General features: G+C 40.8%; 2 protein-coding genes across 3 annotated transcripts; both read right to left on the bottom strand.

Annotated features, from left to right (window-relative positions):
• Window positions 1–987: 987 nt before the first annotated feature.
• Window positions 988–23179, bottom strand: map2k7 (mitogen-activated protein kinase kinase 7). Of its 2 annotated transcripts, XM_084079173.1 has the most exons (12): window positions 23033–23179; window positions 20462–20509; window positions 17622–17766; window positions 17256–17322; window positions 16728–16841; window positions 14481–14600; window positions 14137–14244; window positions 12185–12364; window positions 10070–10150; window positions 9316–9458; window positions 9174–9219; window positions 988–8486 (listed from the first exon to the last, which is right to left on the bottom strand). In XM_084079173.1, the coding sequence occupies exons 1-12, from the start codon at window positions 23154–23156 to the stop codon at window positions 8343–8345; spliced, it is 1320 nt and encodes a 439-aa protein (XP_083935299.1). In that variant the 5' UTR covers window positions 23157–23179; the 3' UTR covers window positions 988–8342. The 2 variants fall into 2 exon arrangements, with proteins under 2 accessions (XP_083935299.1, XP_083935300.1); XM_084079174.1 differs by lacking the exon at window positions 20462–20509.
• On the bottom strand, window positions 15056–15538 carry LOC311062413 (eukaryotic translation initiation factor 5A-1-like; the record flags this gene model as incomplete). Its single annotated transcript, XM_084081432.1, has 1 exon — window positions 15056–15538. One exon carries the CDS (start codon window positions 15536–15538, stop codon window positions 15065–15067), a length of 474 nt encoding a protein of 157 aa, XP_083937558.1. The 3' UTR covers window positions 15056–15064.
• Window positions 23180–24924: the final 1745 nt, after the last annotated feature.

Raw genomic sequence — 24924 nt, forward strand, 5'->3', positions numbered from 1 at the left:
AATTCAATCAATCAATCAGAAAGTGATTTCAGCTACTACCTGGTCATTGGATGGTATTTTCTGCTTCAGAATGCCTTGGTTTCATTCTTGGCGGTTATATTTCAAACATTATGAACCAATCAGACCAATATACCAGTGGTACCAGTAAAAGGCCATATATGCCATAAAAATAAGTATTGCAGCTCCTACCTGGTCACTATTTTTGGGCGGTGCAACCGCCCCTATATGTGAGGTTTGGACATCGACATTCGCTGTACTGTGATTGGCCGCCATTGTACCCCCCTAACCCTGCACATTCAATGCAAATCACTGGCCACCATTGCACCCCCCTAACCCTGCACCGTGATTGGCCACCATTGTACCCCCCAACCCCTATTCAGGACTGTGATTGGCCAGTGAACACATGACACATGTGCATAGCCCTATAAATAGGACTATGCACTTAAAAAAACACATTTATGTTTTTTTTTTAAGTGAATCACCCATTGTGGACAACCATTGTTCATTGTTAATAAATGGCACCACACACTTCAGAAATATTACTTTTCTTTAAGTGAACTTCCATCACTGTGATGACCACTGTGACCACACCGCCCACTTCACACTGGGTGTGATTTTTTTTTTATTTATTCCTAGTCGCTATGACTGGCTTCCAAAGTTACAAGGTTATTTAAAGTGGTGGACAGTAACAAAGTCCATACTTGAGTACTGTACATCATTAAAATGTTCGAGTATCTGTAGGCTACTTGAATAGGCCTAATTTTTTTTTTGCAATCTTTTACTCTACTTTTAAAAGACAAATTGTACTTCTGTCCCAGACCCACCTATACCACCAAACAAACAAAACAGTGTCATATAAAAGGGTTTCTCCTCTCTGCCCGGTTTGCTGTGGTCACTCTTCACTGTCCTGTCTCAATAAAGGAAAACTCTTTGGCACCATTCTTTAAGATGAGAAGACTGAGTGATAATAAGCACACGTTCACAACACATTTTTATGAGTTTTTATTTATTTAATTTTTAAGTGTTTTATTGTTTGTTTTTCTCCAAAAAAATCCTGAGGTATTCACAATATAATGGCATTTATTCAGTTTGAAATGAGATTGGGGAAATAAAATCAGCCGGGGGGAGAGAAAAAAAAAAGTGAGACAGTAAAGCTGTGTAGATTGATACAACGGCCAAGACAAGATATCCATGGTGTCATACATAAAAAAGCTTTTGAACTGCAATAGCTGTGTTTTACATACATTGTTCCCCCACCCTGCAAACTAGCAAGTCATGCAATCTAAGTTAAGAACTGCATTTAGAAACCGTGTGGACACAAGCAATCGTTCTTTAACAAATCTTTACATTTTTCAAAGCAGGGCTGATTTTCCACTTTGCTGGCCGGGAGTGCAGGTTAATAGTTAGCCAATCACAACACTTTGTAATAATAGTAATTGTCATCAGTCAAAATACCCCCCAAAAAACTCAATGTCTAGTCCGCTGTAGGATTGTAGCTGGCATTCAGCACTTGCGTATTAAAACCAATCCCAGTCTCAAACAATACAAGCTAACTGAGGAGTATTATCAAAGCACTAAATATCTACACCATGCTGTGACTAGTCTTCTTTTTTCTTTTTTTTTTACCATGAACCCAGTTTGTTTGGGGCAGATGAGTAGAATGTCTAACAGTAAATGACATAATAGACTTGGGAAACATCCAATAGATCTGACCAACACCTTATACACAAGCCAATGATAGTGTACCTTATACAGCAGGTCTATCTAAACCTGTACTTGACTTCACTGTATAGCTGGTTTGTTAGTGTGATGGCTGAATTAAATATTTTGGCTTCTGTATACAATGGCAAAATGCCAAAGACTATTCATCTACATTGTGTCTTCCACCCCCCCCCCCCAAAAAAAAACAACAACAACAAAAGAAAACAAAAACAACAAAAGATACAACAAAAAATAGGCGACCAATAAATAAATATCAGTGAAAAAAATACACTGTCAAATCGTTTTCTTTCTCTGCAAGCCACAGATTTGTGATTGATAAAATACTCTGTGACATAAAAAAAAGAAAAAAAAGTTTCACACGCCTTCTGTCCACCCAATATTCTCTGCTCTACACTCCATCCCACTCTGTCAAAACAAAAGTAAGCCCTTACAAGTTTGGGGCTGTCAAGCTAGGATGGGCTGGGATGTAAAAGAACAGAACAACAGCACACAAATGGCCAATTATGACCCTAACTGGGAAAACAAAGAAATCAATCATGATATATGATCATATATAATTTATATATACTATATATTAAGCATATACATACACACATATATACATATATATTATATGTATGTGTGTGTGTATATATGTAGTTTGGACATGGTGGTGTGGGGAGGTGAGCAGAGCTCTGTGAAAAGGAACAGCTCCATTAAAGATGACACATTGACAGAATGACCATACTTTCTTGAGCTGTCACACTATCCCACCTATCAGGAACTCTGCCCCGCAATTTCTTTGTTCAATTTGGCGTCATCATTGCCCTGAATACAATAAAAATCTAATCATAATAAAAAACAAATAGACAAAAATAAAAGGTAATAATCGTCATCAATAAAGACTTTTGGTAGACAAAGAAAAAAGGTTCCAACACGCGTTCGCCACTCCGTCTTCCACTCTCTCACACACACACACACACACACACAGCTATTCTATCAAAACAAAAGACACACACACAGTATGTGAAGGGAAACAAAACATAACGACATGGTCTAACCAAGATGAGACATTATTTTCTAATGAGAAACATGGAGTAAGTCAACCTCCTCGCTAAAACTGAACTAGTGACGGTCCAAAGTGAAAATGGTAATATTGCAAAAATAGCAAGTTGAGAACATAAAAAGGCAAAAGTGTGTCTTTTCTGAAGTACGTAATTCAACATTTTTGTAAAGAAAAAAAGAAAAGAAATACAGAATATATAATATGTGTAAAAATCATAAATAAAGAATAAAGTTTTGTACAACCCCCCCCCCCCCCCACAAACCGTTAACCGTTGTCTTAAAGTCAATGGCAGTTACAGCGGTGAAAATAACATGCAATTGATATACTTTAATTACAGCATTTATGTAGATCTCCCAAACTACAAAAACCCAGAGTCTAAAATACAACTCTGCCCCCAACCCAAGACCCCGATACAATCCTTAAATATTTCGTCAGCTCATTCAAAACACATCCATTACTCTGTCCCTCGGTCTGTTCGTCTCTGTGAATTAGCTGAAGGCGTGATGTTAATAAACACAGCGAAGGGGAGGAGTCGGGGTTCAAAGGAAAAGGTCTTACATCTGACTCCAGTGTCACCATGTGTGTATGTATATACAGGAGGCTTTTCCATTGAAGCAAGCTGATGTGGTTTGAATGACTGCATAGTGAAAATTATATTTGGTTCACTTTACAGATGGGTTATGACACACGCACACACTCCCTCAGTGCCAAGGCACAACGCAGGTGCACACTAACAAACTACTTTTCTATAATGTTGTCTCTTCTTTTTTACAGAGCTGGCCTTGCACCTGCCAAGCTAACATACACATAAAGCCACTATTGGCAGTAGCCAGCATTGCTGTCTAGAATGGTACATTACGTTTATACATTTTGTGTGTGCCTGTATTGCCCCAAGGCAGGATTAGTATTCCAATTGATTTATTTTTCATTGTCCCTGGAATGCATGCACGCACACACACATAGTCAAGCCAGTCTTAGTAAAAAGAACACCTGAACTGACGAGGGGCCACGTGCAGCACCATCACCCCATCAAGTGTTTCAAAACTTTAAATAAACACAAACAGACCACTATCCAGTGTGTGTGTGTCTGTGTTTAGAAAACAAAAATCAAAACAAGAGAAACTTGATAGGAGACTGTATCTAGGGGACATTTGAGGTTAACGCCAGCTACTCAAGACACTCGATTTTCTTTTAATAGAATGAAATTCCTGGAAACAGCAGGCACTATCAACTAGGACAGTGGTTCTCAGAGTGGGGTCTGGGGACCCTAAAGGGTCATTGAGGGAGTTCCCGGCAAAATAGCCAACAGTTTGTTTTCACCATTATTTCACCGGCAAGAAGATAGCCCAATGAGAGAATGTATAAGAATGATTATTAAGATCATATGTTTCACTCTCTCCACTAATATCTCCCCATCTACAGTATAGACAGTTGTACAATTCTGTACTAAATCTAACAACAAATATCTTCTTATAGGGTCCCTGACTAGGGACCCTTTTTGTCCCTGACGAAAAGGGTGTCTGTGACCAAATACGTATCAATTTGGAGTTCCTCGACATGAAAATGTTTGAGAATCACTATACTAGGACTGCAAATATTCCTAAGACTTTTCAGTTCAAATTAAGTGACCTGGTCTTAAAACCCATTTAGGATCTGATCCTCAGTCCACAGTTCAGTACAACTGAAGGAGCCAAGCAACATATCCACATCTCAAAAAGATTTAATACCAGCGAGGATTTGAATAACATCTGTCTAGACAAGATTGTAACGGACACTATCATTTATCATGATTGGCAAAAATGTGGCCCCCAAATTAGCAAAGTTCACTAGAGAAGCCTCTTGAAGAGATGCTCTGGTCCCAGATCATTACTCCTACTTTGAGAGGCGTTGTAAAATCAGTCCCTGAATTCAAGACATAAACCCAACCAACAGCTAAGCTAACGGAACAATTTGGCTAAATATTCTTATTTAGGTAGAGCCCACGTCTTACCCGTGACGGGACAGAATGGACAACTTGTTGGCCTGATTGCTTGGCTCCAAATTGAGTGTCAAGAGTACCAGTCTCACCCTGCATATTACACAGACACACACGCACATACATACATACACAAGCAAAGCTATTCCTAATATGCCTCCTCTGCCCCCCCCCAGCCCTCCCCAAACTAGCTATAGAGAGGTTTTGTATATATCATAGTAATGAATTATAATGTCAATAACAATAGTCATAACAACAATAACAACGCTCTTTCATATTTTTTGTTTCATTGTGGACACCTTTGGTGTGTACTGTCAAGGTCGACGAGCTTGCAGGCAAGCTGCAGACAGACAGACGGATGGATGGACAGTGTCAACGGATGAGTGGTGGGATATGCTATTCCGACATGGGTGACCTCGCAAACTAGGATACTTAGAGTATACTAAGGGGTCAAGAGGTCAACTCTAGATCTGGACAGACAGGCAACTCCTCCCCCCCCCCCCCCCACATATAATATACACTGTACAGTTCTGTAGTGCGATGTGATATTAATGGCTAAATACTTTCACACACATATAGTTACATTTCAGGTGAGGTGTGCATGTGTATCTATTTTGTGGGTTAGTAATTTGGCTGATGCCAGCCTGTTTTGTTCATCTAACAACAACACCTCCTTGCACCTTCTTCTCTGACAAGTGTCCAACTCCTTACTTTCCTTTGCCATCTTTAGACTTGCTTTTTTTTGTATTTGGTAAAGTGTAGACATTGCATTATTTCACTTATTTGGTTTAAAATTAAATTAAAATAAAGAAAAAGCATTTGTCCTTTGGGGAAAATAATTGACAGCAGCGTCTAAAGCAATAAAAAGTAGCAGCAGTAGCAATGTAAATAAATAATATAGTACTTTGAACAGCAAACATAAAAACAAAAACAAATGCTACGTCACTGGCTAAAATCATAATTGGTAGGTTGGTGTAAGTAACACCACAAAAGCTTTTTTACAATTTCAGCTAGCTTCTGAAGTTGGCAGCCCTGAAAAATGTAGGCCACCGTTTCGTCACACCTGTTCCACACACACACACGCACACACACGTTTCTTGCCGTCCAGATTGTTCTCAGGTTCAGTCTGACCTCTCTTCTACATTCCAGCACACTTTCTTTTACATTCTCTTCCTTTTCTCGCCTCACTCCATCCTCTCCTGTCCTGCAATTTATTTAATCCTCGTTCATTCTGCCATCGGTCAACATTCAATGCTCCCTCAACCTCTCTCTCTCTCTCTCTCTCTCTCTCTCTATGACTTTCCAAAGTTGTCACCCTCTCTTCGTTCGCCGTCAGCTCTCTGTGATTTGGCTTGGTGCATGCATGTGGGAGTGGGAGATTTGATTGTGCAGATCTATCAGGCTGTGTTCCTGTAAGAGGTTAGGCAGCAAATAACTGTAGTCGGGATTCATAGAAGGGCTCTCTGCTGACCTGGGGCCATATTCATGGTAGTGGTAGATGGTTGTGGTATATCTGTGGTATCTACAGTTATCAGATTAGACACATGAACATCCTCTCTTAGCGTGGATACTAGGATACATCACACATTCTTCATGCGTGTAGCTAGTTTTCCAGCTCTCCCGACACCCTTTGTCAACAACTACCTGCACACCGCCTTTGGTCTGATGACACCGTGGAGCAATACACTGCACAGAACAGCAGAGGGAGACAGAGAGGGGAATGGTAAATAGTGCATTTATATGGAAGGAGAGAGAACCGAGAGGTGCTCCACCGGTAACATGATCAACTAACATTGTGTTCTTTGTAAAAATACACAACTCCCCCCTTTTATTCTGTCCTGCACTTCATTTTCTACATGCTACCAACAGCTGGACAACAATAAGCACACAGCCTCTCTCTTCTCTTCCAATACACCTGCCTGAGCCTTCACCCTCCTGTTTCTGGTACTGCCAAGTACAAACAAATGAACAGAGCTGGTCATGTTCAGACGACCTCCACTCTTATCTTTATCTGTATCCCTTCATTTCTTGCCAGCTGTAACACTCTTTTAGTTCCACTGAACAAAAAACGAAAACTTAAACCACTCCTACACTCTACTCTACAAAGCTCATTGCAATACTATTTTTTTCTGCATTTTCCACTGTTTTCCCAATTGCACGGCTGCTAGACAAAAGTACATTTTAAAATATTATTTAAAAGCCAATGATAATCATATGAACTTACAGCTTACTTTAAAAACCCTACAGTTAAAAAATAATAACGTACTGTTTTCAAGTGTTAATTGTATCATCTAATTGTGTATTAGAACTGTAGTGTGAAGTTGATAAATGTATCCAAAAATAAATCACACCCAGTGTGAAGAGAGTGGTGCCTTTCATGAGTTCCTTTCATTAAGCTATTATTAGCCTAAGACTGCTTTAAAATAACTTTATATTGGCACAAAAATCTTTTAAATATTCTAACTCACTTAAGTTACTTTTTAGTACTTAAAGTACGTTTACTCAAATTGTAGATTGGTCGTTTTAGAGTGTGTGTGTGTGTGTGTATGTATGTGTTTGCGCGCGCGTGTGAATGTGCGTGCGCATTTTTACTCAATTTAGTAACTTTCAAGTGCTTTGACTTAAATGAGTTACTTTTTACAGACTTTGATGACTTTAAATTATTTTTACTAAATTTAAGTACTTTAAAATGTTTTTACTGACTTTTACGTGCTCAAACATACGGAGGCCGTGCTCAAACATACGGACGGACAGACACACACACAAAGTCAGTCCTTGGAGTGGCTAGCACCACTCAAAAAACAACAACAACAACAACAACAACAACGAACGACTGTATCTTGATACACATGTGCACACTCAGAAGGACACACATACTGCCTGAGAGTGTGTAAAAGCAGAAACACCTGACAACTTAAAATTGCACTGGACCATATCATAAAACTGCTTAGAGACTATAGGCAAACTGAGACAATTAAAAAAAAATCAAATAAATCACACAAGCTAGCTTTGCAGATGCATTGTTCCAGTGTGTAATGACTACTCTGTTGACCGATCCAACACTAGGATGATTTCCGGAGTCAGACAAGTAGGTGAATGACTTTTTGAATAATCTTAACAGTATTCGTGTATTAACATAGTTCTGTGTTGAATGAATGTAGCTGAGACGTGTATGGCTGTACATGCACTGTGTGGATATAGACTGTGATGTAATATAACGTGCCGTGATATAGTTAACGACTGAAACTAATTACAGTGTGCTCTTCCCCCACTCCCAGTGTCTGTCTGCCCAGATTAAATACGTCAATAAAAGCAACCCACCAATAACACATCTATCAATCCATCCGTTCATCTCTCCACCCATCAATCCATCCGTCCGTCAGTCCATCCGTCCAGAGCCAACCGGGTGAGTCTCCATCCATCTCTCATGCTCTCTCTCTCTCTCTCTCTCCTCGTAACAGGTTCCAGGTGGCAGGCTCCCGGGTGGACAGACGGGAAATGCTAACGCTAGGCTTTTGCTAACGCTAGGCTAAACTAATGCTAGTCTAGGCTAGCGCTGGGGCTTAAGCCAACATTGAGCGGGACACGGCTAGGGCTAGGCTACCTGCTAAAAAGTGAGTGGAGCTGGTGCTGGTGGCTGTAACACTGGCTACTACGTGGTGACTCGGTGCGCTCCATCACCGCTTGGAACCAACCCGCCACGTCCACCTCCAGTACCTCATAGCGCCGGATGAAGCTGTGCTCCTGTAACACAAGTAGGAGCGCAAGTCAGTGTTGATTTCGTGGGACGAAAACTATGACGAACATTTTTCATCAACTACCTTTTTTCACTGAAGAAAACTAAATAAAAACGAAGCTATGATGACTAAAACTAAATATATTGACAATTTCGTCAACAAATAAAAACTAGACAAAAATGTTAGGGAGGGACTAGTGAAGAAGAGATCCAGTAGAACAAAAAGACAAGTCATTTTATGCTCGTTTGCGCTCGGGTGTTGCGCTCTGAAAATAGCAGATCTACATGCTCACAACGTGTGTGGGCTTGTAGATCTGCTATTTTCAGCATGCAATCAAGTGTAAAATCAGGCATTACGACACCGTTAAGGCCCGCCAAAACACATTTTAGTCGACTAAATCAACTGTAGATTTAGTCGACTAAAATCTTATGACACTAAAGCTAGACTAAAACTAAATGAAATTTTATTCAAAAGACTATGACTAAAACGAAATCAAAATGTGCTGTCAAAATCAACACTGGCGCAAGTAAAACGGTAATTAGAGGAGGCGTAATCTGTATCAGATGGAACCTGTTCTTGACTACCTTCCAATACACCTAATTCCTAACTATCTTTATGGTATTTAATAAAGATTGAATACCATCTTTTATTGCTGATCACTTATCAGTAATAAAAGGCTGACCGAGTGACTTACCAGAAGCTTGAGGTATTTTGGCCTTTTTCTGTGATCCTTTGTGAGGCTGTTGGGGAAAATATGATGTACATGTCACAGGGTCATATTTGGAAATGATAACATTCAATAATAGATGTAATGTGGCTTTGAAGTGCTTTCTGACCAGTCTTTGACGAAGGACTGGAAATCGAGGGAGAAGCCCATGCCGAGGGGCAGGAGAGGAGGGTCTTCCTGCAGCACTTTGGTAAGAACCTCAAAGTCTGTCTTGCAGTTCTTATAGGGGAATTGTCCTGTGGCCAGCTCCACCTGTCAGAAACAAACATCATGATTGAAACTAATTAAAAATAGTGTCTGTCAAACTAATCCTGGTTCAAACATTGCTGAACAAAACCCAGACCCACTAGTATGCAGAGATCTGTCTTTTTCCACTCTGCTCTATTATTTATTTCAAACACATTGTTGATCAGTTTGAGGTAGCACAGACACTAGTTTGGGACTCATTAATATTATCATACAGTAGTTTCATAGAATCTAAAAGACCAAGGACAGGTGCAGCTATAACATGGATCCAGAAGCCCATCTCCTTAACATAAGGCGTCTTGATGTACAATTACACCCCTTGGACATGACGCTAGTGTGTCACAGGGACTTAACCCAAATCCAACCCTTGTAGGAAGGCATTGGGTACAATAATTAAGTATTTGGTATGACTCAGCCAGGGAATGAACCCCTGACCTCCTAATCTCTAACCACAAGGCCACTAATCAGGTAAATAGCTGATGTACTCATATAGCATATTTTATCAACTCTTTATGTTAATCTACTGCGAAAAGGACCAACCATCATTGATTATAAAATGTATAAGGCAGTTAAGATGAAAGTAATAGTAGTTTCAATATCAAGTAAACAACAGTTACCAGAGAGATGCCCAGGCTCCAAACGTCTGCCCGGATGTCATAGTCAGGCTTACTGGGGTCTGGAGGGTCTATTCTTTCAGGCTGCACAAGGACACAAAACAGACACACACTTTAATTTACTGGGACACTTTACTGGGAAGTTATGGACGAGGGTCGCCAATTGAAATAATAGATTATAAATATATATTAATTATTAACCCACAATGTATTAAGAATTTTACTCTATGCTTGCATAATAGGGATATTTGCTGTTTATTCGTTATTCTTTTAACTACAGGCTATTCTGGTTTGTTGTCTCCGCCAGGCCGAAAGGCATGGCGAGAGAGTATGTTTTGCACCCCGCCCGTCCGTCCGTCCGTCTGTCCGTCACCAGCTAATCTCCGGCACCGTTGGCTTGATCGCAGCGAAACTGTGCACACACTCCCTGGATGCCAATTCAGAACCTCTGCCTCAATTTTTTCACATTGGTATGTTATAGCGCCAGGAGGCCGCTTTTTGCAAAACTGTTTTTTTGACAGTACTCCTACAGATTTTGTCCAAACGTCACACAAATCGGTACACAGTATCTCTATAGTCATCAATCGAAACGGGTATTTCAGATTTTTCATATTACATCCTGATTGGCTAAAAAGGTTTGAAGGAGTGCTACGTTTCAAACATAATGCCTCAAATCATGAACACAGCATGCAATTTCCCTGACATTTTGCAGGTACATTCCACTAGGCCGGGGAAGAAATGCCACTTCAAATTTTTCAAATCAGCCTCATGGTGGCGCTATAACAGGCCGATTTGTGTTTTCACCTATAACTGCACAGATCTGTATAAAACTTTGTATGCACACTCCCTACAGGTCAAGGAAAAACCTTTACAATGCATTTTTCACATCTGCCTTTTATAGCGCCACCAGGAGGCCAACTTATGTAAAAGAAAAATGTATTACTCCTTCCCATTTTATCCAAATTTCACGCAAATCGGTACACATGATCTCTATAGTCATGTGATCAAGACTGATCTGTTTGATTTTTCATATTCCATCCTGATTGGCTAAGATTCACATCTAAAGTTTCCAGTAGTGGCTTGTTTTGAACAAAATGCCGCAAATCATCAACACAGCATCCGATTGCGGTGAAACTTTGCACGCAAATTCATACTATGTTGAGGAACAATGCCACCCTTTTAAAATTGGCCTGTTATATCGCCACCAGCAGGTCTAATTTAGCAAAACACATTTTTAGAACAAAATGCCTCAAATCATAAATGCATTGTCCGATTGCCATGAAAGGCCTAGGAAGAAATAGCACCCTTTTCACATTGGCATATTATAGCGCCACCAGGAGGCCAGAATAGCCTACCTGACCTGGCGGAGACCTGTGCTCCGAGGAGCACTTTTTCTAGTTCCTTCTTCATTTACAAAGTTTGCACTTCGGTGCTATTGTGGTTGGGAAGTAATGCTTGAACTCCACTGACAACAAAGCTACAGTATGTGATGGCATGCCAGCTGGGAAGGAAGGCACAGTCTCAGTCTCTCCCTAAATCTCTGCTAATGTTTGGAACATGTCAAATATGTCCCTGTTCATTTGCCATGCCCAGAGTTCAGCCTTCAAATTCAGCCACTTTATCTGCCAACTTAAATTCAGTTGATTTGTCTTTGTGAATGTGTGTGTGATAACTGGCTCCTCCCGGATACCCCGTTTCCATTTCCTCACAAAGCTGTTCAAACAAATGCCAGTTAATGGCATATTCTTTGATGTGGCTGATCATTTTTCATGATCATACATCTCAATTATTGTGGAACTGGCACTAGAGAAAATATGTCATTATGCCGCATAATGACAACTTTTACACTCACACATAATTTGCATGCGAGTCGGCATAACCACTATGAATGGCTGTGAATTTAATAGCTCCCATACTATTAAAAGTACAAGTACAAGACGCACAATGCATTGCAGTTGTTTGTTAACTACTTCTATTGTTTTGTGGATGTGGATGTAAATAAATGTGTGTTGAATGGAAATAAATGTTTGTTTGTGTATGAATAAGTGTATCATGAGTGTATCAAATGAAAACAATTATATGTTATGTGACTCAATAACAAGGCTTGTCTTTACTCACCGCCATGTAAGCAGCACAGCCGGCACTGCGGGTCTTGGCTTTGGAGTCTACGAGGCGTCCGCTGATGCCGAAGTCACAGAGCTTGATCTGGCCTTTAGCGTCCAGCAGGATGTTGGATGGTTTGACATCCCTGTGGATCACACCGTGCTTCTCCTTCAAATACAGCAACGCCTTCACTATCTGAGAGACCAAAAAGAGACAAAATAAAAATGCAGCGCATTTCAATACATTGAAAATGGTCTGTGGTCATTAACAGTTTTATTCTTGTTTGTTTTACATTTAAATATTGCCCACTTGGCACCTACCAGGTCTGTCTGACCTGGAAGGGTATCCACTCTTTTGTGATCCTTCCCAAAGGTTTCTTCCTTTTCTTTTCCCATCAAGGGACATTTTTAATTTAATTAATATAAGTTGATTAGATGATGGCCTAAACTCTTTGTCAGGAGTAGCCCTGACTTAGCCTATTTATCTTGAGGGATATCTTAGTCATATTTGTGGGACGTACAGTATTTTAAGCATTTGTAGTAGATGAATGGATTTTCCTTTATTGATTCATGGGGGGAAATTCTAGCATTACAGTAGACATGATGAAATAAAGGTGCATACTGCCATGAAACTTATGATAAGTTTACAGGATAGAAGGATCTGGTTACCAGACTCGATCAGTCACTGTATATAATATTCTCATAACAGTACATCTACAGTATCATTTGTTGTATTTATTTTCATTCACAGTGAAAATGTAAACCGTGTTTTTCTCATGTCCTACATTTTGTTTAACCTTTTTCTCAAAACATATTTGACAAAAAGAAACACCTTAATAAAGTAACTAAACTACTAGCAGCCATACTATTGTGATAAACATTAATTCAGTGCATTTTTCATTTTGGGTTGGGTTTGTGGATCATCATAACTGGATAAATATAGTGTTTTCACATGAAGTTCATGGACCTTGTCGAATACAAGACTGCACAAATTATGTTTAGAGCAATAAACAAGCTATTGCCAGGTAACATACAAAAAATGTTCAGTGATAGAGAGGGGGGTTACAATTTAAGACGAGAGCTTAATCTCAAAATACATTGAGTTCAACATTGAAAAGTATGTGCATTTCAGTTCATGGAGTGAATTTATGGAATGGACCGAGTGTGTAGGTACAACAAAGTCCAAATATGAATCACTTCAAGAAGGAATATCAAAATATCATATTTAAGAGGTATTTGGATGAGGGGGGGCCGTGTTGACCTATTGAGTCCTGGCATCCCTGTTGCAATGTGGCCCGTTGTCGGCCCATTGGATTGGCTGTTTTTCAGATAGAGTATCTACTAGTAGTAGGGTTGGTTTTATTTTATTTGATCTCCGTTATTACTGCGGTTAATTTTATTGTTTATTGTTATTTTAACATGCAGTGGAGATGTTTAGATTGTGAATACATTTTGAAAAATTGGGAAAATTACCAGTGAAAAAGGGGGTAGGAGTTTATACGTTTTAGACTTCGTCCTACGGTCCTTTTCGGACATTGCTGTTTTTGTTTTCTTCCGTTTTTTTTAATTATTTATTTGTCTTTTTTAAACAATGTTCGAAATAACTTATTCATTCATTCATTAATCCAGCCTTAGACTGCATCGTATTTAAATAATTAAGAAACAAATTAAGAAAAAAAAAGGAGGGAAAAAAAAGACTTGTGACACGACTCGGACTCGTGGCTTAAGACTCGAGACTTGTGGGCAACTCCGAAACACACACACACTCACACCGATTGCAGAAGCAACCATGCAAGGCACCAACCTGCTTTGGTGCAGTTAGGGATTAAGTGTCTTGCTTAAGGACACCTCATCACTAAGCCATGAGGAATTGAACCAGGAACCTCAAACTGCAGCTCCTACCACCGCCACCACCGCGACCCACTGTACCCATTCTAGTGTATAGGTGCTTCTTTCGCTGCCACTTACCGCTACAGTCATCTTTCCTAAGATACGCTCAGGGATAGGTCCCTGGATTCTCTTCTTCAACTTCTCAGCACACGTCCCCATCAACTCCATGGCGATGAATACGTCCGTCTGCACATGCACAAAACACAGACAACACACAGCAGCAGCATACACAACAGTGATATACGTTAGTTGTAGTCGTTATATAAATAAAAAAAGTCTATACATGAGTAGATACGTGGCTTGACCGACTGGACCTTTGACTCATACATTTTTTTCTTTTAAGATTTGTATTCGAGTACCCCTGCTATGATTCACTTTGGGTTAAGCATAATCGTGTCATTGGCATGCGAGTGTATACTCACGTTGGTAACTATGGCGCCGTAGCACTGTATGATGTAAGGGCAGTCATGACTCTTTAACACAACATCCAGGTCCATGAGGATCCTCTTGTTCTCATCTTTGTTTCCTGTGCGACGCATTTGCTGGTGACAAACATATAAAAGTAAAATAAAGATGAAAGAAATGTTTGTTTCCATTACTTGCCTATTACATTTGCACATACCCAGAATTCGTGCTCTCCATTTAACCTATGTCAACCATTAGGAATAGTGAGCAGATACTGAGCAGAGCCCAGAGACCAGCTCCAGCTTGCCAACTGCCTGGCAGGGAAGGGCACTGGCATGTGTAATGTGTATACTCCTGCATGCTGCCATTCATAAAGTAGAATGTTGCCCAACAAAACCTCAGTGATTCAGGCGTTAAAGACCACTTGCAGTTAGTGAGCCACTGTGGGGGGGAAAAAAAACAAGGTTGTAACAGCGATTGAGGGGGTTATGACAACAGGACAATTGAGGATGTCCGTGAAGGCCGTCGCTTTGGTGACAGAACCAAATGAGAATGCAGGAGGCCGGTGGTGGGCGGTGCTTGTTGCGCAGCAAGGTTCTTCCTACTTGTTCATGGCCTTGATGGCCACAGCGCACTCCTCTCCCATGGCAGCCAGCACAGAGACCATGAATTCCTCACCAGCCTCAAACTTTGACAAGATGTGCTTGCCCAGGTCACCTTCAGGACATCTCAGGTCTTCCCTAATGTCTCCATTATCAGCCATCAGAGACATGAAATCATCGCTGATGCTGAGGAGCTGGTAGTCTCTCCTACTGATGGCAGGGACGTCCATGTTGTGGGTGGAGGGGCAGATATCTTCATACTTCTTGTTGGTAAAGATGTCAATACCGACCATATTAACCTTGGCATGCCCGTGCTTGCCGGTCTTGGAGGTGGACATCTCCACAATTTTGCAGGGGCGTCCCTTCAGCACCACAAAGCCGTTCTTGCGCAGGGCAGAGCATTGCGTGGGGTAGGTGGATGAGGCGCCGGACTCGGTGGTCCCAAAGTCAGTATCAGTATAAGGGTCTTCCATTATGCAGAGGTTCAAGAACACTTCCAAGAAAAAGAGGACCCAGGCCATTTATCAATATTTTACGCTGATGTCATCAACATGTCATAGACTGGCCTAGACTTCATATTTGGGCATGCCTGACATGGACGTCCATGGGCATACAAGGGACACAAACGGGTACTCTGACAACAGGTTTGCACAACCAGGTGGGGCATGCATTTCTAACTTGCATCATTCCAGACTTCCATCGTTGCAGTCTAGTAATAATACTAATTAATAATCTACTCATACACCCACCACCCACCCCAAAAAAAAGGTACAAATAAAAAAATACTTAATTAATTCCCATCAACACCATCATGCTCCTTCTTGTGGTATTTTTAGTTGACACCAAACTTAAAGGCTTGGAAGTGTGCTTACAGCATATGTGCAAAAGCGTATCATTAGTAGTTTGACAAATAAGGACCCATGTGGTGTCGATTGGCTGGCTAATTGTGAAGAATGGCTACAATTACACCAACTGTTTAATTGAAGACGTGACTACATGGTATAGTTACTGGCATTGTGTTAGCAAACAAACAAGGAGAATGAGAGTTAGAGAGAGAGAACAACATTTAAAGAGAAAAGAAAAAAAGAACACAAAGATAGAGAGAGTAACGTTTTGTTTCCTTGACTTCAGTCAGGGAATGAGGTAAACCGAGATTAACATATTCAACATGGACCTGCCTTTCAACAATACAGGGATTTTCAATACACTTTTTTAAAGATATTTTTTAGCTTTTCTGCCTTTATTTATAGTGGAAAGTGGAGATGGCCAGGAAACAGGAAGAGAGAGATGGGGAGAGACATGCAGTGAAGATCGTCGGGAACAGGACTCGAACCCGCGATGCACTGTCAGGCTACTTTGGAGCCTAGGTGCCCGGCCCGCCAGGCCAATACTGGGATTTCTGTAAACATCTAGGTCTAGTAGTAAAAGTTAAGTAGCTTGTGGCCCATAGGACAGGAGCCTATCTCCTATTTCGGTAGCGTGAGGCAGCTTGATGTACATGACACTAGTATGTCGCAGGGACTTGCCCCCAATCCAACCCTCGATGTTGAGTGCCCGGCAGGGAGGCATTGGGTCCCATTTTTTGGTATGACCCGGCCGGGGGGATTGAAGCCCGGCGACACTGAGCTGGTCGAGGCTAGATGATACAGTGAAGGGTCTTACTTTCACAGCGATGACGTGGCCCGTCTTCTTGAAGCGCACTTTGAAAACCTGTCCACACGTTCCACTGCCTATCTCCCCTTCACTGATCAGGTCCGTTACCTCGGCTGGATATCGCTGTGTATAGGCAAACAGGTACAGTACACAGTGAAAACACAGTACACCGGTAAAAATCAAGAATCATTCACAGTAAAATACAATTTATTTATCCATTTATAAAACTCTAAAAGTGTACAAATGTAACCAAATGGACCCGTAACTAGGATTTTACCATGTAGTTTAGTTGAGAAAAAGCAACTGGCTAGTGTATTAGTATTTCAAAATACTCAAATTTCATTGTGAAAAATAAAGAAGAGAAACACTTCAGTGGACATATATATTTACAACACAAGATTCCACAATGGTGGCAGTTTTATTACTTAGTACCACTTTTAAGTGGCAGCTCACACTGATTTCCTTCATGTAATGACTACGTGTCGAGGTCCATGTGTGTGCACCGTTTCTGTAGCATGAGTGTGAGTGTGATCTCACCTGGCCGTCAATCTTCAGGTAGCCTGTCTGTTTCATGATCTCCTGTAGCTTCTGGTCTATCTCCGCACTGGCACACAACACACATTCAGTCAGGATTATGCACCAAGTTTGTGTACATTTGTGTGTGTGTGTGTGTGTGTGTGTGTGTGTGTGTGTGTGTGTGTGTGTGTGTGTGTGTGTGTGTGTGTGTGTGTGTGTGTGTGTGTGTGTGTGTGTGCAAACTCTTGTTGTTAGGTAGTTAAAACGTTTTTTTTTTTTGTGAAAAGGTTAAAACTCGATATTCAGATTATCATTGCTATCAAGAGTAAAAACATTAAATACGGAGATACAATGTAACGATATGCACATGCCTATGCATTTACATACTTCTCTAGGCTCTTCTGCAGGCCATACTGAGGCGTGGGCAGGTTGAGCATTTGTCGTGGGCGGCTGGGGTAGTTGTGGTGCTGTGGCGAGCTCTCCGACGATGACGAACGGCTCCCTCCGTCATTGGCTAGGGGCAGCTGGAGCGCTATGGGGACAAACAAGCGATTAGACTTGTGGAACAAAGATAATTTGTAGAGACTTGGGCTTTACACCAAAAGCCAACGTGCTTGAGAAAGTGCTTTCTGACACCGAAACAGGTTTCTGAAATCTGTCTCTTCGCAGTGGCAGCAAGAGAACCAGAAAAGGCTACATTCTAACTGTCAATATTAGTCATTCTTTCTTCGAAAATAAATAAATAAATCAAATGCAGTAAACAAGATGGATTGGTAGGCTACGTTATAATTCTGTGTTTTGGTGATTGTGTAACTTGCCTTGAATCTTACGTATAGAGGATGAGAGAGACTGACTGATATAGAGAGAATGAGAAAGACTGAGTGTGGCACTATCAGTATGATGTTTAGTTTCCATCAGTATAGTATCCTTGCTGACTGAGCGTGAATAGCCTTCTTTATTGCATTCCAGATCCATAATACTTAAACAGAGTATGACCCCTCCATCCCACTTACAGCCCTTTTGTTGCACTGGTGTCCTGAATGAATGTTCCTCTTAAGACTAAAAGCAACCCACTTATGATAGTTCCTCTCTGGCCAAATTTTACTTGACCTGAAATATAATACCAGGATCATTGCAGAGTTAGTCTAACTTGCTTCTTTAACTCTCAAATGCAGGTAGTAAATGGTGAAACAATTTAGTCTGGTTAAGTAAGGACAACCAACCACTCGGCCATCAAGTGTTAGCATCGACCCATCATGCAACCAAACGCTCAGATAGCAGGTCAGTGGCAAACAAAGAGAATAAAGAGACAACAAGGACCTCTTCGTCAGGAACAAGACCATCATAAACTAAGCAAGTTCAAGATTAAAAAAAACACAAGCAGTGAGCCAAATGCAGCCAAAAAAAGGAACAAGAGAGACCATGGCATGCTTCTCTCTTATTTTTTAAAGAGGCCAGCTGGTATCTCGCCTCCGTGAGAGTACCAGTGGGTGTTTGTAGTCACCTGTGGATCGATCAGCCTGTAGAAGAGAATCAGTTAGTTAAGTGGAGGAGGGGTTAGTTTGTACAGGCAAACTCAGACACAAAATCGCCACATCTCCACAGCTGCCTCCAGAAGGACAGACAGACAGACAGACGGGAGGACCAGACATAGGAGGGAGGCAATGCTCACGCATGCATCAGCCACGTGGGCACGGTACCGCCGCCTGTTGCCACAGTGCTGCCATAAATACAAGAGGAGGAGGAACCGACAAACAACATCCAACTGTTCACTGAGAGAGAAACATGTGGTGTGGCTAGCAGAGACGAGGGCCGTCACACAGACACACAGTAAGTCAAACTCAAGACAGACACGAGTGAAGTGGGTCTTCAGCGGTCAAAGACGAAATGAGGGAAAAAGAGAGACAGGGAGAGAGTGTGAAGCTAGACTGGTCAGGGGACTCCTGCAGAGAGAGACCAATCAGGATTAGAGACTGTGATACAAAACATAACCAAGAGAAAAATAAAAATAAAACTTGCCGTGCAGAAAGCCACATGCACCGTGATTCTCTGCCTCCACTCCAATAAAACAAGGGTTAATAATCTCACACGAGTCGCACACAAATGCAGACAATTCACACACACACACACACACACACACACACAGACACACTGCCCTGCCACTGGCACACACTGGCACCCAGAAAGAGTAATGAGGATGGAAAGATGGAGAGAAGATGAGATTTGAAAGGAGGTGAGAGCAGCACTAGGCAAAACTGACAGGGTGCATACTGCAAATAACTGCCGGCCTACATTGGTTCACATGGATTAAGCTTACATTTACGTTTACAGTCTTTTCCTCTTCATTATTTAAAATAGAATGACGGATTGTGATTGTGAATAGAGCAGGCTGCAATAGTGTGCCTGTGTAATAAGGTTTAATCCCGGTCTTTAAAACTGCCCTCCATGAATGTTATGACTACTGTATTGAGTCCTATGTATTGGTAGCAGAATATCTGGACAGTCTATGCGAGATACAATATTTGTGTTACGTTTGTTGAATGCAAAACGGACACTGTCCACTACTCTGGCATAAAGAAACAAACGAGGACACTTACACTCTTTTAGGATTGTGTACTACAGCAAGTTGCCTTTTTGCATGAGCATACAGAACAGACTAGAGGTAAAAAAAACTTAAATAATAATCAGGTGAAAAAATAGGCAACTACTATAATCATTTTTGTCACTATCGTTTGTGTTCTAAAACGTTGTGACCAGAATTTTCTAATGGACTGAATAGTGACGTTGAGAAGTGAGGTATAAAAAGAGGCATGAGAGAAGGAGGGGTTAAAGATAAAGTGGGGTGCAGTTAGGAATGGGACGATAATCGTTATTATCGTTTATCGTGATAAAAAGCTGCTCACAATAATCGTACCACAGAGATTTTAATTTATCGCTCACCACGCGTTGCGAGCTTGTAGATCGGCTATTTTTGGCGAACGTTCCCCTCCAGAATAGGGTTGCTGGGGGTTAAACAAAAGAGGCATTTTAAGTTTGAAGCATAATTTGATTATCGCGATAATATCATTAAACGCAATTATTTTTGCCACAATAACCGTGGCATGTCATTTTCATATCGTCCCATCCCCAGGTGCAGTGGCACTGAGAGAGCGATGGATGAGGTGGAGGGGGGAAAGATAAAGATAAAGAGGGGTGCAGTGGCAGAGAGAGAGATGGATGAATGATACCTGCACGTTGGGAAGGAGCTGGAGCAGGACTGAGCTGGATCACGATGACTGGACAGTGGAGAGAAAATATATACACACACCACACACATTACTGCACTGTTTGCCATTACAGACAGATACACGTGCACACATACACACACACACACACACACACACTCCAACTTAACATAGGTAAAATGCACAAAGATGGATGGATGGTTTCATTTCTTTCACACACACACACACACACACACACACACACACACACACACACACACACACACACACACACACACACACACACACACACACACACATTTCCTGCTCATCATAAATCCACAACAGACATTGAGCAACTCATCCATTCTCCATCTTCCTTAACATGCCCAGTTATAACATGAACACCATAACCATCTTTCCAGCATTAAAGCATAATAATGAAAACCTCTGATTGCGTTAGACATATTTGATGATCTGTGTGGCAGAACATCTTCCAAAAAGGAACGGTGTAGGTCCATTTCTTAACACTAGCAACTGTCCAGGTTTATATTTTACACTATTACTAGTAATATATAGGACAGTGTTCTTAATGACAAATATAACAAGTCATGGTTCCAGGTTGAAAAGACCACATGTATGTTGCAAACTACCTGGCAAAGGCAGTTGGGTTTTTCTCACGGACGACTCCAAGGTCCCAACATGAGCATAATTCGTTTCCAAAATTATAAACAGGCTAATAATAATGTATTAAACGTGTCCCATTTGACATTACACTTGCATTGATTATAAAAGCAGCAGTTACTTGCCATTTAGTAACAAGACAAGAGTTCCATACTGCAGATATCCCTGGCTAGCTGCAGCTGTTAACACCTAGTATTTATACTCCACTTCTTAGGTCAAAACAGGGGAAAGGACGTTATTCTAACACAACAACCATCTAATAACAGCCACACAGGCATGTGGTTAAGTTGAGCACAAATGGCAAACCGATTATATGACAACAACAAAAAATCAGTGGTGGAAAAAGTACTCAATTTCTTTTACACATGGTAAAAGTATCAATACTGCAATATATAGAAATTATCTGTTACAAGCAAAAGTCCGGATTTCAAAATGTACTTGAGTAAAAGTACAAAAGTATATGCATCAAAATGTACTTAAAAGTGCCAAAAGTAAAAGTGCTCATTATGCAGAATGTCCCATTTCTCAAATTTTCAAGTTCTCAAATCTTTTGAAAATTGCAGATCTACAAGTTTACAAATGCCTCAATCGGCTATTTTCAAATGGCCGAAATGTATATAGGGCTTAAGTGGTTAATAAATGTATTTGTAATAATAATTCTAATCTACAAAAGCTGTCAAATAATTGTAGTGGAGTAAAATTTGCAATATTTGCCTCTGAGATGTAGTTAAAAGTATTGAAAATTGGAAATACTCCAGTAAAGTAAAAGTACCTCAAAATTATTCTTGAGTACAGTACTTGAGTAAATGTACTTAGTGACTTTCCACCACAGCAAAAAAAAAATACAAGAAAAGAAAAACAGCACACTGGTATAGATTGACACAGGCCTTCCTTCCATTAGCCAGCAGACTATGTTAGCTACATAGCATGTTTGGCTGGACATACATAGGATTAGCTACCCAAAAACACTGTTTAAGACGTGGATGTCAATGACTAAATACATGACAATGATGCAGTTTGATAGAATGTGGATGTACATGATGGAAAGCGTGTCTCGTTAATTAAGACAAGTGACTTTGTTGAGTGTAAAATAACAACAAAAACGACCCACAGGAAGGCTGTGTGTTTGTTTATGTAGCTGCTAGCATGTGTTGCCATGTCCGCTTATTGTAAGCCACTTTGGGCTTCTTTTTCTGTAAAGTCGCTTGTAAATATTGGTGGTTGCGTTTTTTGGGGGGGGCTTGTTTCTTAAGTGTAGTTGCTTATTTTGTCTTGTTTCCTAATGTTGTTAATAAACCAGTGGTTCTCAAATATTGTCATGGCAAGGACCCACAAATGAATATGTATTGTCCACAGAGTGACCCCCCATCTGAAAATATTTTGTGTCAGGGACGGACCCCCATAGCAGATTTGTGTTCTTATGTTTCAAAATGACCTTTTGTTATAAGATTATTATTATCATTTGTTTTGAAAATAGCATATCTACAAGCTCATGTGAGCTTGTTGATTATGTAGGGCTTATTTTTTCATTTTCATAGACCTGTTTGCTTGTTTCTCTCGTAGAATCTGGCAACACTGCTACTACTAGCATGCTAGCATCGTAGCCCAACAGCAGCACAACAACAAGGCTTCGTTTCATAGACTCCGTCGCGCGAGCGTGTCGCTCGAGACAAAAATGACGTGGTTTTCACATTAAAAAAGGTGACACTTTCCCAGTTGAAAACACATCCATTTGTTGTCGAGCCAAATGAGCCTGAACCCCCCTCTCCACTCCTCCACCCCAGCCTCCACCTCCTCCTCTCCTCTACGGTCTTTCCTTCTCCTGTAACCCGCTCCATGGTCTCCCTCCCCCGGCCGTTTGGTCTCCCTCTCTCCCCTCCCCCGGGCCTCCCTCCAGGACAGGACACTCACTTGGCCTGGGACGTGACCTCTGCGGACTCATGTCGATGCTGAGGTCGATCCTCCTGCGAGCCTCCTCATTTTCCTGCTTCAGTTTCTCCTCGATTCGCGAGAGCCTCTGTTCCAGCGACGACATCTTGACACATTGAGCACCATCGAGTTTTCACTGAGCAGCAAGACAAGTGAGCTCTCGATCGCCCCCCTCTGGTGAACCCTCTGACTGACAGCCAGGGACACTAAAGCAGTGGTTCTCAAACTTTTTCGTGCCAAGGACCCCCAAATAGACACTTATTAGACCGCAGACCCCCATTTGAAAAGATAAGCCAGGGACCCATAATAGAAGATTTTTTACGGCTCTCTAGCAGTGATTTCAACCATTTTAATTACAAGGACCTTCAGTTTGACATGCATTAGGCTACCGACCCCCATGTAATGGCATGTATGTCTCTGGGACCCCAATTCATATTGTAAAATCAATGTTAATTTAACTCTGAGAGTGTACAAATGGAACCAAATTGACCCGTTAGGGTCAATTTGGTTCCATTTGTACGCTCTCCGGTGCATCCGGTGCATCCACGTGATGTTTTTTATTCACTAGAATGAACTCTGTTGGCAGCCTGAATGAAATCTGTGGGACTATTTATACAGTAGATTTGAAAAAGGTATTTGATACTATAGATAGATCACAGATTATTATTGACAGTCTGAATTAAATCTGTGGGACTATTTATAGATTTAAAAAAAAAATACTTTTGATACTATAGATGATTTAAAAAACGAAATAGATATGGTACTAGAAAAGAAAAGTAGATTTCAATATGTATCTTGGTTTGATGTTTCTTTCTTATAGCCTAAAATTGTCAGCTGTCCATTTCATCATGTCCATCCATACATGTTTAATCTGTACCATTAATCTGTACTGTACAGTACACACTACTCATATGGTCTGATCCTATAAAAAAAATAATCTGTGTTGAAATGTGCATTTATTTATACCTTTGATCTTTTTTTCTGTTCAACTTAAATACACAGTAAAATCCTGAGTGTTAATTTAACTGAAGGATTTTACTGTGCATCTTTATTTTCTACTGTCTGAAACAACACTCCAATACAACACAGCCATGGTTTTCTCACCAGGTTTTCTTTATAAAATAACTCATCTCATTCTTTAACATGGTTTTTTATAGTCGTACACAAGATAAGTAGAATCCACACCGTCATACATACACTTTCACAACAAATCTCTCCAGACGCATAAGAGTCATAGTATTATAGAGTAGTGGTTCTCAACCGTTTCAGGCCGTGACCGCCCCAAAATAATCATATTTGAACTGGAATGTGAATGTGAAAATAGGCTCACGAGGCGTTGTGAGCTTGTAGATCGGCTATTTCACTTTTCTTTTTGTTAGTTTATTGATTACTTTTGATGCAGTAATGGCCTCTTTTTTTTTTGGGAGGTATTAAAAATGTCACTTAAGAAATGTGCAGATACCCTGTATACACTTATACTGCATGTTCTGGGGACCCCCCAAAATCATTAGGGGGCCCCCCTGGGGCTCCCGACCCACAGGTTGAGAACCACTGTTATAGAGTAGCCCGTCTTCCACTACAGTGACACACAAGTCTGGACACTGGTGGCCTCAACTTATGACATTTGTTACAAATCAGGCTTTATTCCTAAAGGAATTAATTTAAAATGGGTGTTGTCAAACTAATGTTTTTAACCACTTTAAACCCAGCGTCCCCATTTAGGGCTTATCGTTACACAATGTTCATATTGCAATGCTTTGAGAGCTTGTAGATCTCGGCTATTTCCGCCACGCGACATCATCGTACGCCGAAGTATGAAATGGGGCTAAGGGTCTACACAAAATCAATGGGAAACTATAAAGATAAGCATTGGC

This window comes from Gymnoscopelus microlampas (genome assembly GCF_963454915.1).
Source record: "Gymnoscopelus microlampas genome assembly, chromosome: 2".
In the NCBI taxonomy this organism is placed as follows: Eukaryota; Metazoa; Chordata; class Actinopteri; order Myctophiformes; family Myctophidae; genus Gymnoscopelus; species Gymnoscopelus microlampas.

What these genes read in the sequence shown, in the direction of transcription:
- map2k7 (XM_084079173.1), bottom strand. Translation starts at nt 23,156, where the DNA reads ATGTCGTCGCTGGAACAGAGGCTCTCGCGAATCGAGGAGAAACTGAAG. An exon ending in ACGGCGCCATAGTTACCAAC is followed by an intron (nt 14,245 to 14,480) that starts GTGAGTATACAC and finishes GTGCATGTGCAG; the next exon opens with ACGGACGTATTCATCGCCAT. An exon ending in TAGGAAAGATGACTGTAGCG is followed by an intron (nt 12,365 to 14,136) that starts GTAAGTGGCAGC and finishes TTGGTCTCTCAG; the next exon opens with ATAGTGAAGGCGTTGCTGTA.